Source organism: Sipha flava, unplaced genomic scaffold (genome assembly GCF_003268045.1).
Source record: "Sipha flava isolate LNK unplaced genomic scaffold, YSA_version1 45_pilon_pilon, whole genome shotgun sequence".
Classification (NCBI taxonomy): Eukaryota; Metazoa; Arthropoda; class Insecta; order Hemiptera; family Aphididae; genus Sipha; species Sipha flava.
Window position 1 is genome coordinate 254,475 of NW_020273227.1, and position 17,282 is coordinate 271,756.

Below are 17,282 nucleotides of genomic sequence, written 5' to 3' on the forward strand. Positions count from 1 at the left end.
AATATTAATAATTATTGTACTTATATTAATTTAGATAATTTAATGAAAATTCCATAATGATTTATTTCTTGTCGTTTGTAAGTAAGGAAATTCCTAGTTATAGGCTATTTGTGGATGTATTTAACAAGTTTTTATTTCTTATATGTTGCATTTTTTCAATAAATTATTAAAAAAAAATTCAAATTTGATTCCCAGTATAAAATAATGTAAACATAATTTACTGAGTTGGATGAGCAATTTTCTTCAAACTTTACTGTACAATATTTGAATAATACATTTATAAATTGCATAAGTAGGTTTTATTTAAAACTCTAAAATTTCACACGAGAATAAACGACGAATGTACCAAAAAACGTAGAATGTAATAAATGTGTAATCCAAGTAATTTAAGTTATATTACGTGATGAATAAAAAATAACTTAAAGTAAAAATTACATCAAATAAACATTTTAATTTATTTTGAATTAGCAAATTTAAATTTTTTTTAATTTTTTTCGAAACTGTAGAATAAAATTATTAAAAAAAAAAAAATAATAATAATAAACAGAACGAAAATTATTGCATTTTCCGAATCATCCCGGGACACATTTTGTTGAGTGTTTTATCTTTTAACAAAAATAAATCAAAAAATCGACAACATTTTAAAAACAATTTTGATCTCTTAATAAATCTCATACAAATCAGGGTATTACTCATTTGTGCCAAAAAATTCATTTGTTTTGGATACAGCCCATTTGTGCAAAAAAAATAAAAATGGTAAGTAATTTCTGACAGTCCATTTGTGTCAAGTTTACCTGCGTTAACATTTTACGACTTGACTTAATTCATATATTCTAAAGACGTCCTGTCTGTAACATGTTATTAAGTTATTTTTATAATTATAAAAACAAAAAATTAACAAGTAATGAATATATTCTAATAATTTAATTTAATAAAATAAATATTATATACGGTGACTTTTTAAACTAATCTTCATTTATATTTTGTTATGATTATATTGTGATTAATTATTTTTAAAAAAGATCATACTATTGACGATAATTTCAATAAAATTGTATAATTGATTATTATTTGAGAAAAAATATATTTCTATATTAAAATTATACCAGGTAAATTTTGCACAAGTGGACTATCGGAAAAAAAACATACCTTTTTTTATTGTGGCGTAAATGGGCAATATCTGTTTTTTTATAATCATTCTTATCATATAATGCACGTTTTACATAATGGGGTATCGACTCCACAGTGTACATATTCCACGAAAGTTAAAATCCTGAATCGACCATCTTTAAGCTTGTGCAAAACACTACTTGACTTGTGTTATACTTATATTTTATTTATACAAAATAATAACAAAAATAGATTATTATATTACTTTATTTTCGATCATAAATAGTTTATTAACAAGAAATTAACGAAAAAAATTAGATTAACAAATAAAATATTTTATTTAATGTTTTGATTTTAAGCAAAACAAATAATATCATTTAATCGTGTATTTTCAATAATTTTTTTTTCTTTTGTATGTAATATTTGTATGGAATTTACGCAAAGGAACTATTAAGACATGTTAATATAATTTTATTGATAATCGTTTAATGTTTTAATTATCAAATTATATTGTGAGTGTCTGATAGCTTCAAATAATTATGTACTTAGTAAAAAAATGCCAATAATTACATTAATAGATCTTAAGAGTTTCACTAAAAAGTGTTTATTTTCACCATCACGTTGGTAAATATATTAAATCGAATTATATTACGCAGGTAAAACTGTACAGTTATAATGAAATGTAATGAATTCAATTTTAAAATATTTAAATGTATGTCAATAGATTACCAACCTATATAATGACAAAATGCTGTAAACAAATTTAAATTTTGGCTGAAAATCATGCTCATTGTTTGATCTATTCAAAATGGTGGGTGGCAAAATCATTTAATATCATCTAGTCATGGCGATCTATAGTTTATTATACTTATGTCAGGCATAAACTATGATGTTTTCCCTAATAACACGAATTGACAACACAGAAAAATGGCTAAATATACAGTGTATGTTTAAGTCGTGCAGTTATACTTAACATTATGTTGTGGTCGAATCGTTACTAAAGTTTTTTTTCTTTCTATTAGCATGACATTTTTTTACGAAATCGACCGTTTATATCTGTTTTGTCGTAGCAGATCATTATCAATGAACTTCAGCGTAAATAATTTGAAATATTTCCCAGTACCACGCTTCGCATTGGTAAATACGTCTCCTAAATTTTTGTCATATTTTTTAAACTTTACATAGTGTATTGAAATTGAAATAAAAAATGAATAATGTACACGATTTTAAAAACAAAAACAGAAAGTCTAATTTAATTTATTCAAACATCTGTTGTATTATTACGACGATTCGCTCGTAGTCAAGTATATTCAGTAAAGTTTTTGATAAATTCACCAAAACAAAGACTAAGTACTATTTTTTAAGTTTATGACATAAAGTGTGCAAATAAAATTAGTTTACTATATATCATTTTAAATTAATAGTTTAATCTGAAATATTTTCCGAAACATATTGCAAAAGTATATTATTAGGTGTATTTTTGTTATAACAAATCTCAACAAATCTCAACAAATCTCAATTTATATATACTTGTCATAGTAAAATATAGGAAAGATTTATAAAAAGATCATAAATGTAACTCTCTGCTCCATCACAAGTTACGCTTACAGGAGTAGATATACTCTTTATACATATGTTTTATATTTATAAGGAAATCAATAATAAAAAATAAAAAATTTATTTTTGTATCTGCGTTTGCATCTATAATTGTAAGTCGTTCTGATTGTATATAAAAAGTTGTTGATATTAAATTAAATTAAATATCATTAAACAGAAACAATTAATACGAAAAGATTATTCTTAATTTTTTACAAAAATATTATTTATACAAAAAATAAAACAATTTTTCTTTAGGTACATATAAAGTTTAACCATAGATATTTTAGAAAAAAAATATATACATACATAAAGTCGAAAAACCACGTTACAACACTAATTAGTAAAATGCACTGGTTCCCTAACAATGATTTGGTTTTCATAATAAAATCATAGTAAAATCATAGTTAATATCCATGTAATTCTAATTTTACTAAAATATTTACACAAAATTAATAACCAAAGCATTGTTAAAGAAATTGTGCATTTTACTCGTTTGTACTTTTCACTCGACGAGTGTGACATCCGGCATGAAGTTTAGGACAATATTTAAAACATGACTCAGCAATAAGTATACATGTCCAATAACATAATAAAAGCAACAATAATAAATAGTATAATTTTAATCATATTATTTAAAATTATTTTTTTACAATATAAAAATTATAAATCCAAATTAGGATATTTTTAATTGCGACGACTCCAAAAACCGCATACATTTAGTAGGTGAAAACCGCACATTTTATAATGATATATAATTTATTATTTATTATTTATACTACAAATTTATTCAAAAACAATTTATTGAGGTACAATGTATATAGGCATTGAAAAATTAAAAACATAAAATTTACAAAAATATATAAAAATATTTGAGGCTAACATTTTTTGCCTACGTTTTTTCAAAAAATTAAAATATAAATAAAAAAAAATTAAAATTGCCTCCTTTATTACTATCTTCTTCTTTTTCTTAGGGTTATTGGGCCTTAAGACCACCCCATGTCACAACCTCTATTACTATCAATAGTTTCAAAAAATAGGTTTTTTATATATATATAAACTTTACGTTATACCACGCGTTTCGGTCGATAAATGTACTGGTTATATTTCGAGCACATCAACGTGCGATCAGATAAGCTTTTCAATGTAAAAATTAACTTTAAAATTATATATGTATATAACATTCGTCTATATAAAATATACATTATTATTAATACATTAAATAGTGAGGTTTTTACCCATTATACGTGTGTGGTATTTGGCTGTACGATATATTTACCTAGCAATCCATAAAGTGTGTGGTTTTTGGATGTAATCATTAATTGCATAAAACAATTAATTTTTTTTTATTTAATTAAAAAAAAATCTATTATTTATTAAATAATTGAAAAAATATTAAATTTCAATTTATTTAAATATTATTTATTTACAAAAATATAATTGTGAAGTTCCAGTTTACAAACCAAATTTTTGAAGAGATATTCAAGATATTCAATATGATCACAAAAATAATAATAATAGATTAAAAGAACCAATGATGAACCAAAAACGCAGAAAGCGCATTACACAGAAAAGATTTATTGTTTCTTTGGAATAAAAACGAAACCTTTTAAAATTTTATCTAAATTTTATTAAAGATAATTTACTGCATAAGTGTTGAAAGATATAAAATTAAATGTAATATTAAAATCAAAATTTACCTTTGAGCAAGCCTATACTTTACATAAAATTAATAAATAATAAAATTAATTTACATTTGTGCTATGTACTAACCAAGGATGTATCCACGGGGGGGGGGGGGTCCAGACCCCCTCATTGAAATTTCTACATTCTCAACGATTTAATAGTATATAATATATTTTAATTTCCCACCAGATAAAATAAAAATTTTGGACCCCTCCCCATAAAAAATTCCCGGGTACGTTACTGATACTAACTATATAACAGTCCATAAATAGTGGATCTATTTATTATTTTTAATCCTTACGAAACATACAGAGTAATTTTAAAAGTTAATTAGAACTTAATTTTGAATAGCTAATATTAATCAGTTTAGAACTACTTAAGATTTAATAATAGTTTTTAAATAAAATTATAAAACATTTATGATATACATATTTTTTAAACATTATTTCAGAATACACAGTAAAAGGTCATAATCACAATGCAATCTATTTATGTTTTTTTTTTTAAATGTATCGATTTATTGAATATAGGTATTTTTTTTTTTAATTATTACTAGCTTGAGTACACTTTTAAACAAAAAAAATAATTATAATCAAAATAATTTTTCAATTTATTTTTAAAAACATTTAAAATTTGTACAATATAAAAAGCAAACATAGTTTTTTCTACAGCGGTAAAGGTAATACGAAATATTTTGAATCATTATTGTGTACTCAACTTGGATGTTATTTTTTTACTGTATTAAGGGCATATTTTGAAAAATTCAAATTTGTCAAAAATGTTCTTGTGTACATACAACAAAACAAAATTTTTTGAATGTATATTGGAATTACATTACATTACATTTTACAACTTTGCCTAAGGAAGTTTTGTTCTATCTTGAAAAGTGACTAATGGTGAGTAAATAATAGTATCTATGAAATGTGTGATTATATCAAATAGTACATTATAAAACCGTTGGTGGACTGAAAAATACTATAAAAACATATGTTGTCCTCTCAAAAAATAATACATTTTCAAGAAGTTGTCATAATTAATAAACAAATAGTTAGAGAATAGAAATAAATTAACAAATACTTACCCAGGAGTGTTATAATAGTTGTAAAATACGACCTGTTTCGAATTTCATCGTTAGGTATGAACAAAGTTTATAGAATCGCGTACACGGCTTTGTATACACCTAAAGATGAATTTTTAACACAAAACCGGTCGAACTTTACACATAATTAATACTCCAGACTAAGCTTTTTTTTTATTTATTTATTTCTATATATAAACTATTTATTTATTAATATTGGCAACTTCTTGAAAACTGATTATTTTTGAAAGGACAACATATGTATTTCTAGTATTTTTAACAGTCTACCAACGGTTTTACAATGTACCATTTGATTTAAAAAATTTTTAAATACTATTATTTACTATCAATTAGACAATTTTAAATATAGAGCTAACCTTACTTAATCAAAGTTATTTAGAAAAACATAATGAAATGTAATTTAATTATAAACTAAAAAAGCAGGATGTTATTAAAAAAATGTTTTTTAGTACGTGCACAAGAAAAAAAATTTACAAATTTGAAGTTTTTAAAATAAATGTAATATTAAGTTATGTATGCAGTAAAAAATAATCGAATAAAATTAAATTTCGTTTTATCTTCATTGTTGAACACACTACGTGTTTCTGAAACGAAAAATATGTTACTACAAGCGTACTCAATGGGAGGCCTACGCAATGAGGACATTTTTAAAATTATTTTCCTCCAAAAACCTGAATTTTATATCCAATAACCTAAAACAAATTGATGAAACCCAGATCTTGGAGGAGAAAATAATTTAAAAAATGTGATACTTGGGACGTCCCATATCGCGTTACTTGGTTCTACTTTTATGATTTATTTCAGAAACACTCTTTATACTTTTTACAATCCACTCGTGACCAACTCAATAAATAAACTGTCAACTCCTTGCTCTAAGTTGTAAGCACGGTCATAATATCGAGCAGTGTTGAGCCGTATTATTTTGCGTGTACGTTACGCTCAATTATGTCGTCGGCGCCGCCAAGACCTAGGTGATAAAATTCGTTTTAAAATTAGTAACGCGAACGAACTGGATCGCGTTTGTTACACAAGACTACTTACAAGGCGTATGGCTGGCAGTCAGGCTCGGCTATTGGCGTTGGGTTTGTCGTCGGTCTGGGCGTCGGCCGCTGATTCCGTACGAACGGTCGGAAGAACGAATGGAAAGCCCATCGGCTCCGGCGTTTGTGCGGAAGCTATATTGTTGTGCAAACGTTACTTGACGGTTTGGGTTTTCTCTGTACCACAACGGTCTCACACGGTGATTGCGGTAACCGCGGTAGTCTGCGGCAGTCGGAGTACCGCGGTCGTTCGCGGTGCGCCATAACCGTTGCTGGTTAGGTCCAGCGTGTTGAGACCAATCACGATATAGGCCGGCCCGACAAAGTTCACGTGCCCGGAGAAGTGTGTCGATTATTTGCAACGTTCGTCTGGGCAGGGGATTGTTGCCCACGCACCCGGTGGCTAAGTACCTACCGAGCTTCTCGTACACCTGATTCGGTGGACACGGGGCGGCTGCGTCTCCGTTTATCTGCAAGAACAACACCAGAATAACGTGTGTTGTAGTTATTAAATGCAATATTAAAGATCTTAAATTAAAGATTTTGGATTTCAAGAAGTCCATCGATTCAACGGTATAATACAACTGTAACGTTACACAACTAAGTACGACGCAATATGAACTAATATAGTTTCACGTCGAAATTTTTTTTTTTTTATTTTTTATTAAGGAAAAGTCTTCGATATCTGAGTCATCAACCTAAAATTTTACATAGATTTACTTAATATTATTTATATCAACATTTACATAATAGTAGTGTAAATTAGGCTTTTAAATTTAGTGGTGTTGTATAAACTGAAAAATAAATTTATGAATAATTGATTAACAAACGGCGAAAACAACAAAACAGAACTACGCATTATAATAAATATACTAGGATTACGTTTTCGAATCTTTTTCCGACTCTTGACAACAATACGCAAAGGCATTCCACCGAAAGCGCGTCGTGCGTTTGTATGAACGTGTTCACGATTCTTTGAACGATTTTTAACATTTTGAAGCGTTCCTGCATGAAAAGCTCACCCATGAATCTATACAAATTGTTGTGTATTACGTTTAGAATATATTACATCGATTAATATTTTTAATATTTAAGTCCGAATTTACCTGCAGGTTCCTAGCGTACGAACGCGAGTTTTATGATCGAATTCTTCCGATTCCTGCTCTTCGCGAGGGTCGTGTCGACGGTCTGTACGCGAACTCGCATCAAAACGTTCCTTATTGGGCAAAACGCCTGCATTCCTTAAGATGTCTTGACACGATTTGATCAACTCGTGTTTGAACTGTCGCGGGAGCCCTTGACATACGGTCAACCTCGAATCCATAGACGCCTTTCCGATGGCATGAGAACACAGTTCTGCGTAAATAGTGCTGTTCTCGGGTCTTTCAATCGCCTGCGCATATTGCAGATCGTTAAATAACTGTTATACACATAAGTGGATGCGGAAAAAAATTATAAAAAGCCGTAATATTGCGCGTGCCTGTAACACTATCAGATCTGTGACCTTCCCCAAGTAAAATCGATTTGCATGGTTCGCTTGGACAAGAACATCGAAAAACAAATCGACACTCTGGGAAAACGTGTCAGGTGTAACGTCTCTCATCACAGCCGATGCTCTTTTGACATATTTCTGAAAACAAAGTTTAAAATTAGCATACAGTTGTTTTTCGAAAATTATCGTTACGTCACACGCAAATATGATAAAAACACACGCCACCGTGTTTCTATATCACATGGTAATTTCTTATTATTCATTCACATAATAACACCAAATGTTTTTTATAATATAATTATTTCACGACTCGCGGCCGGCATTAATCACCTCGTGCACTCTAAGAATATTGAACGGCCTTTTTGGTTGATCGTTGGTCATAGCTGGTATTTCCGCTGTAAATGCCGTGGGTTCCGTAACTTCCGAAATTCGAATGACAGGCGTGTTCGTTTTTATACGAGGATTCTGTTCATTCCATCGAATCAGTGACTCATAATCAGGAATATTATTTTTCTGCGATTAAAAATGTTATAAGGTGATAATTTTTTTTAATTTTATGTTTACAACTTTTTTTTTAACATTAAAAATTTTCATGTGTCAAAAACATGACAAACAACCCATGATTCGTACCGTGTCAATCGAATTATTCCACGACATATAAGTCAATGCCGTCCAGTCGCTTGTTGCTTCTGAATTCACCGTAGAAACTATGGTCGGATCTGAAGATTCCCGGCGTTTATTCTTCAATATTGACTTGCTTGAATTATTTTCGCAAGTCAGTTCTTGTCGTTCGTTTTCTCGGCATGACATGGTATCAATTTGTCCGTCCTGTTTAGTATAGATTTTAAATACTTTAGTATCATTTAGTATATATCATACCAATCCCCGCCGGTTAAGGTATTTTTTACCTCAGGAGAAATGGTATTAATAACATTTGACGTCTCAGCTTCTTGGTTAATCGGATTATCGTCAGTGAAATTTTTGGCGTTGTTGACAGCTGCGCTCAATTTTTGCAACAAATGCGTTCGGCACTGACGCATACGCGACTAAAATGTACGTACGATAAAGCAATATTGTCAAACCAAATCTTAGATTATCAATAGTGATAATATTCTAAATAAACATACCGATTCTATGGAACTCTTGGCCGATGAACGGTATGGTCCGATTTCATAGGTCATTTCCAGTTCCGTATGCAAATAATTTATTTTTAAGACCAGCGGCGATTTATTTGTTTCCATAAAGTCGGAGAGATCATTTGAAATATTTATCTCTCCATCGATCAACACAGTGTCGTTGAATAGTTTCAGTTCCTTTCCAGGCGCGTGCGGATCATACAATTCGGTCTATACGTAGATATACATAATATATACATTATAACGGAGTTGACATTATACAAATGTATGATTATATTTCTTCGAAAATCATTACACTGACCTCTGAGTATATGCCGTGCATGGAACCCGCCGAATCGGGGGTTTCGTTTTTTCTGGCCAAGTCAAAACATATCATTGAAAACCTATTGGTATACCCGCAAAATATTCTTAGTTGGCACAACAAATCTCGTTTGCACTGGTATACACAAATCTGGAAAAACGAATGATTGAAAAATATAAACGGTAAAACAACCGACGAATGTGTTTTTATGCGTACGTACCGATTCGTTAACACCAACGACTGAAGCGCTTATCGCCGAACCAATGCTGTAACGGACTTCCAATTCGGTTTTCTTGTACATGATTTTCAGTTCCAGTGAACTGTTCATAATTCCCGAGAAGTCGCTGAGCTGTTGGTCAACTGTACGATTTCTCATCACATTCAAACAATACATTTGCATGTTTCTTATCATTTGACGGACGGCAGAATGGCGATCTTCACAAGATTGACTGCTAGAATCCATTGCGTTGAATCGATGTACAAAACTTTCTCGAGACGGAAATATTTAATTATTTGCTATTACGATTTGTGATTTTGTATATGAAATATTTCAACTATTAAAAATTCAGTGTTATTTAATAATTCGTCTCTCTAGAGCGTATTTGGTTGTTACGTGCATGGTATAAAATAACAACTGTTATTTATTCATTCATAGTAGCCAACTATTAATGTATACTTGCATTACATATAAGCCAATAGGCATAATTATTTTCCATTCAAATTGTATTATTCTTATGCAATTATATTTACATTAGAAATAATAATTTTTTGTTTATACCTACATCGTTTTTTCTGGACTTCACCATTCCGATCATATTTATGAATGGAAAACTGTTCCTATATTAATTGTTATATGTACTCATGGTGAAAATTCAGCGGTTTTTAGGTTTTTGAATTTCGGCATTCGGGGAAAATTATGTTTTGTTAAATCTTAAAATGATTTAAAATAATATACATCTGTATCCATAGAATATAGTAAAATATATTTCATAAAATTATATAATTTTTTTAATTTCAGCTCGGTAAAGAAAGTAAGAACTTGAAAAGTATGCTACACTCTATATCTTCAAACTTTTTCTAATTTCAGGTATACGTCCTGCATCCACGTAGTTCTTCAAAATATATAATTTATATTTATTACTATTATAAAACCATTAATCCGCTTTATCTCCACGTTATGTGTCGCTTTATATGATATTATTGCTGTGGACATCAGACGTAGAATCATTATGCCTCAATCTTGTTTATTTTTCAAATGCAGAAAAAAATTGTTCAGTTTTTATTACTTATCTTGAATGATTTTATTATATACAAAAAAATGTTATCAAATTTAATTTCAATCTTTAAAATTATCATCTTTTTTTCTTAGAAAATCATAGATTCAAATTATGTTGTTTTCAATTGATTAAAACAATAAATTATTTTTTTTATCTCATTTAAAAAAGAATATATTACTTATTAAATAATAGAAAAGATTATTAAATTTCATAAGATTTTTTTTATAAATATTATTTATTTCCAAAAATATAACTTCGTAGTTATAGTTTACAAATCAGACTTTACAATAGATGTTTAAGATATTCGATATGGTAAATATATGTATGTATATATGAGTATGTATACATTGAGTAAACATTTGAGTAAATTTTTTTATACTGCTTACATAAAATTGACCCAAAAAAACCGATTGTAAACGCACTTTAATCGCGTCTTTTTGTCATAAAAACTGGAAATCGAAAACATGATGGGCGCAATTGATTGAGTTGATATAACGCATTCGTACATTTATACAACCTTCAAATTAGAAAAGTAAAACAAACAAAATAAAAAATTATCGAACACTCATCGGACAAACGGATAAACACAACATTAACAACAAACGGAGACAGGTGGATGAACGAAAATAGCGGTAAATAGAAAACAATAATGGCCTCGTCGTGTTTTACTATACGGTTAACCGTTTTGCACGTAGTTTACACAAAGATAACAATTCGTATTCGAATACGTTTCGTAACGAATACTTAATAGCTGGTGCTATACAGAGTGCCCATTTTAATACGTACACTTGTCAACTCGGTCAATCAGTGTTTTTGAAAATTCATTTTTATACAACTTCAACAATAGGTACCGAGTAAGTTCAATCAGTTACTTCAAAATAAAGAACTTCAATTTCACACTGTTTAATAATTTTTATTTCATTAACTTTTCTCGTATAACAACTAATAATATCCACTTTGTATTATGAGTATGATTTTTTTTTTTAACACGTCAATTTGAAAACAACTAACGTAGATCTGGGAGACCGGGCGGTAGTTAATTATGTCGAATTAATATAAATATATAAATATTATATCAGATTAATATTTCATATTAGAATATGAACTAGAAAAACACGAGTCAAAAAGATAAAAAAAAAACTTAACAATGCTGTTGAACGATGATTATCAATTCGAGTTGAGATAATTTTTCCAAAAGTGGTTGACAAATAGTCACTCTGTATATAATAACGAGCGGCAGTCTCCTTCTCGCTGTCCGGACAATCAAAACGTCTTATAGCCGAAACGTTGTGTGTACTTATGAATTATATTCGGTGCCGTTGTTGATTCGAAAACTCAACGAAGGCAGCAAAATACACCAACAACAACGGAATAGTAGAGGGGTAAGGGAAAGATATTTGTGATACTAAAAAAAACATAAGAACCCATCCGAAAACAAATCGGAAACGTATACTACATATTACGTATACGCATTTATAACGCGTACGAGTTGTAATGTAACCGTTACGACCGTCAACGATCTGGATCACGCTCGACCGGCCAGTGCGCATTATTTAAATCAATATTTCGGTACGTAAGCACAAAATATAACCTAGATCGTTGATTCGGAATGCGGTCCAATGATAATAGTATAAACGTAATGTTATCGCGTTGCTGTGCTTGGCTGTTATTGATAATATCACGTATCTGTAACACTATCGCGGTCCGGCGGAGTACCTAGGCCGCCAACGAAACGATGCGTTGACACTTATGTGGTACACCGTGTTCTTAGAGAAAAACGATTTGGACGAACCGGTAAAGAATGAGAGGGAAAAAAATGTTTTTCCGGGGTTTTAGTATAATGTACCTACTGGAAGAGTTACGAAATAGCTAAAGTTTCCTAATGTCACATAATACACGTGATGCGGTGTTAGGCGAGGGAAAAAATGCTGAAAACAGCTTACCGTATATATATTTATATGGTAAACCGGTACCGGTAGTTATCCTTTGATAAGAAAAATACACTAAAATACACGAGCGTCTCGGGAGCAAAATTGCGCGATCAATCAGAGGCATTCACATTTCTTATCATTCTTTATACAAAATATAACGTGATATTGTTATATTCTGTGGTGATAATATATTGATATTATTTTATTCTGTGATATAATCTTCAATCATACAGGCGTTATACTTAATTATTATTAACTATTATTTTTATTAATTACCCACTTTTAATTATTTATACATAATAATATGGAAGAGTTGGAAATTGGAACCAGTAACACGGAAGAGCTTAAGTGTTTAGTGTGTAACAAATATTTTAGTAACAAAAGAATTTTAAAGCGACACTCAATTACTTGTGGGTCTAAGAAATCCAAAAATATTAATAGTATACAATGCCTTGATTTGTTATGCAATAAATCATTAACAAACAAAAAAATGTTGAAATCTCATATAGAGTCAGACCATGGCGTAAAATTGAAAAATAAACAAAAAACGTTTGAAACTCTTCATGGTAAATGCAATATACTGAATTTTTATTTTATTTGAAATATATATTAGAAAAAAATATTGATAAGAAATGTGAACGCCTCTGATTGGTCACGCAATTTTACTCCCGAGACGCTCGTTAAAATACAGTAAATAAATATCAGAATTATAACTATAAAACAAAATAAGGAAAAACTATTATCGAGAGAGAATGAGAAAAAAATTAAAACAAAAAAACCAAGTGATCATAATTTTTCACATTGACTATAATAAAATACAAATATTATTAATCATAATAATTAATAAATACTACAATTTTTATCAAATCATGTAATGCTAGAATAAAATTAGATATCAACTAGACTTAATGCTGGGTAAGCATTGTGTTTAAAAATATTTTGTGATACGAAAAAAAAATCTACAAGATCAGAAATAAGCAGGGGCGACTTGGAAGAAAAATTCAAGCTAGGAAAAATTATTACCCAGGCCATATATCAATCTTTAGCTTATACGCCGTTACTATAATTGTGGGGGAGAAGGTAGAAGAGGGCTGAGCTTGTGTTATACCCCCTCCCAAACAACACTACCGATTTATTTTATAATTATTTATTTATCTAGTTCTTTAGTTTTTATTATATGTAAGAGGACATAAAAAAAATAATCCTTCAATCAGTATCAATATTTTTGTGAGACTGTTGTCTGTTTATATCAATTCAATTTTGAAGGCCTAGTTACGCCTACCTCTGTGACTTTATGCATTTTCTTTAAATAATTGAAAAAAGTTCAATTAACCATTAATTTTAATAAATAAGCAATACCTACTATAAGAAGGAATGTTTTATAATAAATCATATTTTATAAACGATTAATAAACAAACCAAAAAGAATATACATTAATTAAGCTTTTATAATTCATTTTATATTTTAAATATAAATAATAAGTTAAGACATTTTAAAGACAAGTTGAAAGAAGCTTATTTTTTTGTAACAATAAATCAATTATTTGATTATTATCAATAGGTATTTATCAATATTTCTTTTTCAACTGACATTAACATAAACGCTTCAGTATTTTAATTACTAAGTTTACTTCTTAACCTATTTTTTATATACTTATAATAAAGTATAAGTAAAGTGTAACTAATGTAGATAAATATCGTTCACAGGTAACTTGGGTAACAGGAATACACAATAAAGGTTTATAAGCAACTGTTAAGACTTGATAAGCGTTACTATATAAATTGTAATTTATCAATAACTTGTAACAACACAGTGTATAGTTTCTACAACTATTACACATAAATTTACTTATTTTTATAGAGTCATCTTCTAAATCATCCTCGTAATTGTTAAGCTTCCAATTAATTATTTCATACTCATCTGCAATCGACATTTATAGATTCCCAGTTATTTAAAAACTTATCAATTCTTCATGAATCTGGTAATGAAACTTTATCTTCAGTTTTATAGTTGGTGAATTTCAATATATTTTTTAACAATATTTTAAAAGCTTGGTGTGGTAGTTTTTCTTATGTGCTAAAAATCTTCTAGGTGACAAAAGGACCAAGTTAGGTATCACGATGTGCCATGCTATCCCTGATGGCTTTAATGACTACACCAACTATATTAAAATCGTGAGCAAATCTATCAATTGCTTTATCTGATTTAGACTGAAATATTGCATATTAATAAGTTAGACGCCCTCAAACTGTGCACGTTGACTTCATAAGTTATAAACTTAGAAAAATGTGATCCATTATTCAGGTGTTTTGAGTTTTAAGATCATTAATTTCAATTAACAGACGATTAATTAATTGCTTTAACTAGTAGATCAATATTACAATATTCGTTGAAAAATGATAGACTACGATTTTTTTATAGTGAAACATTCTATTTCACCCACCGTTAGTCCTGAGCAATTATTGTGAATTAATAACATATAATTGTCACATTTGATCGGAAAATCAAGTTCAACAAATACAAGATTGCATTTATAACAACTTTTATTTATTTTTTTTTAAGTTAACAACATCGAAATAATAATTATGGAACACTAAGAATAGTATGAAAAGATAAGATTAATAGCCCAAGACCTCACTATACGACTGAACGAATATAACTGTTTCGGATGAAAGGGCCTCGTCAAACGTGAACAGCCGTGATCGTAATCGGCCCTGCGTGTACGCTTCGGACGCGGGTCATCGCGTACAACGCTTCTTCGCGAAAAAGCTGTCGAGAAAGGCCATTCGAATAGAGCCACGGATACAATCATCACAGTCCGGTCGCAAGTGCGGTGCGTACACACATTATTTTTCGATTTTGTAATTCCGTTTTAAATTCATGTAGTCGTTGACCTGGTTCCGTTCGGATTCGTTCCGCAGGTTACGAGAAAAATCGTTCGCTCTCGTAATAAATAATATGTACATAATATGTGACAATGTCACCCGTTTGTTTTCGTTTCACATTCGTAACACTTGCAGCGACGGTTACGGCGACGGCGCGTTGCCGGGATGCATTCGACGCCGACCGCGAACTGCATTGCGCGGTGCACGGCCGCACGGAGGAAATGCAATGCAACCGCTGCCGCCGCCCCCACGCTTACTCGACTGCAACGGAACACGGGCGACTGTGGAAGACTGTATGGTAAATATGGATACAGTCGGCTCGAATTGATCGAAAACATGCTGAAACTTCATATCACGGGTCCGTTGCATTTTTAAGCGGCAAAAACATGGATCTAGGATGTTGGGTCATGTTCAACGGGAGGCTTCAAACTTTTCAATTTTTTTTTCCTCGATTCAATTCAAACCATACTTCAATAGTTTTTTTTCTCGGAGTGGGACTTGGAAAATATTCGAGAGTGCCAAGCCCCCGTGAGCACGTTAATCTCGACTTGACTGAACCGTTCCTGTATGCAAAAGTTTTGCTTAAACTCCAAAAGTTAAAAAACTAACTGCACGGTATCGAAGAAATGTTTTGAATATTGAAATTATTTTTTTTTGACGAATAAATCAGTACCACGAGCTGTGATAAAAATATGAGAATACGTGCGAAAATGTAAAATATCAGTCGACATGTTAAAACTCATACTGTGGATTACTGTGTCATAACTCGATAAAATATTTAGTTTTATAAATGATAAGATTAATTACAGCCGTGGAATTTAAATTTGCTGTAAAGTTTTTAAAATATTAGCTACGATAATCTCTACCATAGAACCTATGCAAAATTGTTGAACATTTTTTGCATTATTATTTATAATTTATTACTGTTAGATTGATTTCCTAAGCTTATCCAAGTAGACTGTATAAAAAAATTCAATTTCGTACGTGTATCCAAAAAGTATAGCTTTGTATTGACCTCCAAACGTGATACTATAAAAATAGAGAATACGTATTAGACTTTTCAATTGTATAAAATGAAAACCTTAAAATCTTTCCTCTGCACGCCCACGTATACGTATAACTTTATTTTAACTCGTATTTTCTCGGCATGAAATGCTGTTAGGAAATTATTTTTCGAATCTTTTAATTGCGAACTAGCATCGATTAATCTGAGGTTGTCCATTCGTCTATATAATATTTATAATCTGTCCTACAAAAATTCAACGTTCGATACTGCGAATAAATGTACAATTTAACATAAACTCTACTTATCGTATTGTTTGTGGTTGTAACTTTGACATAATGTTCCAAGTACGTCCAATTTTTTACATTTTATGACTACTAAACAATATTATATTCTATTTGGAGTGTAACTTATGTATTCGTTAAGACGTTATTTTATTTGAAGATTTCCTATGCCACTGCAGCTTTCATCGGACGCTCATTGTTGAACGCTCTCCACGAAGTCCACCTGCGAGCAGCTTGATCACCGCTGCGCTTTTCAGTATCACTCTTCATATCGGCATTCGAATGTTTAAAACATAGTAGCAAAGCAAAAGAAAAAATCAAATATTGATGCAAGGTATACAATAAGATTATGACCGAAGATGTTAAGATTGTTAAAGTAGGCGAAATTAGTACTTTTCAATACTACTATATACATTTTTATGTTAGAACGAATAGACAATG

The 17,282-nt window shown here is 30.0% G+C and overlaps 1 protein-coding gene across 1 annotated transcript; it reads right to left on the bottom strand.

Moving 5' to 3' along the window:
• Positions 1–6,204: 6,204 nt before the first annotated feature.
• On the bottom strand, positions 6,205–8,833 carry LOC112689601. Its single transcript, XM_025563383.1, has 7 exons — positions 8,654–8,833; positions 8,354–8,536; positions 8,012–8,161; positions 7,638–7,924; positions 7,414–7,561; positions 6,533–7,001; positions 6,205–6,458 (listed from the first exon to the last, which is right to left on the bottom strand). Exons 1-6 carry the CDS (start codon positions 8,831–8,833, stop codon positions 6,561–6,563), a joined length of 1,389 nt encoding a protein of 462 aa, XP_025419168.1. The 3' UTR covers positions 6,205–6,458; positions 6,533–6,560.
• Positions 8,834–17,282: the final 8,449 nt, after the last annotated feature.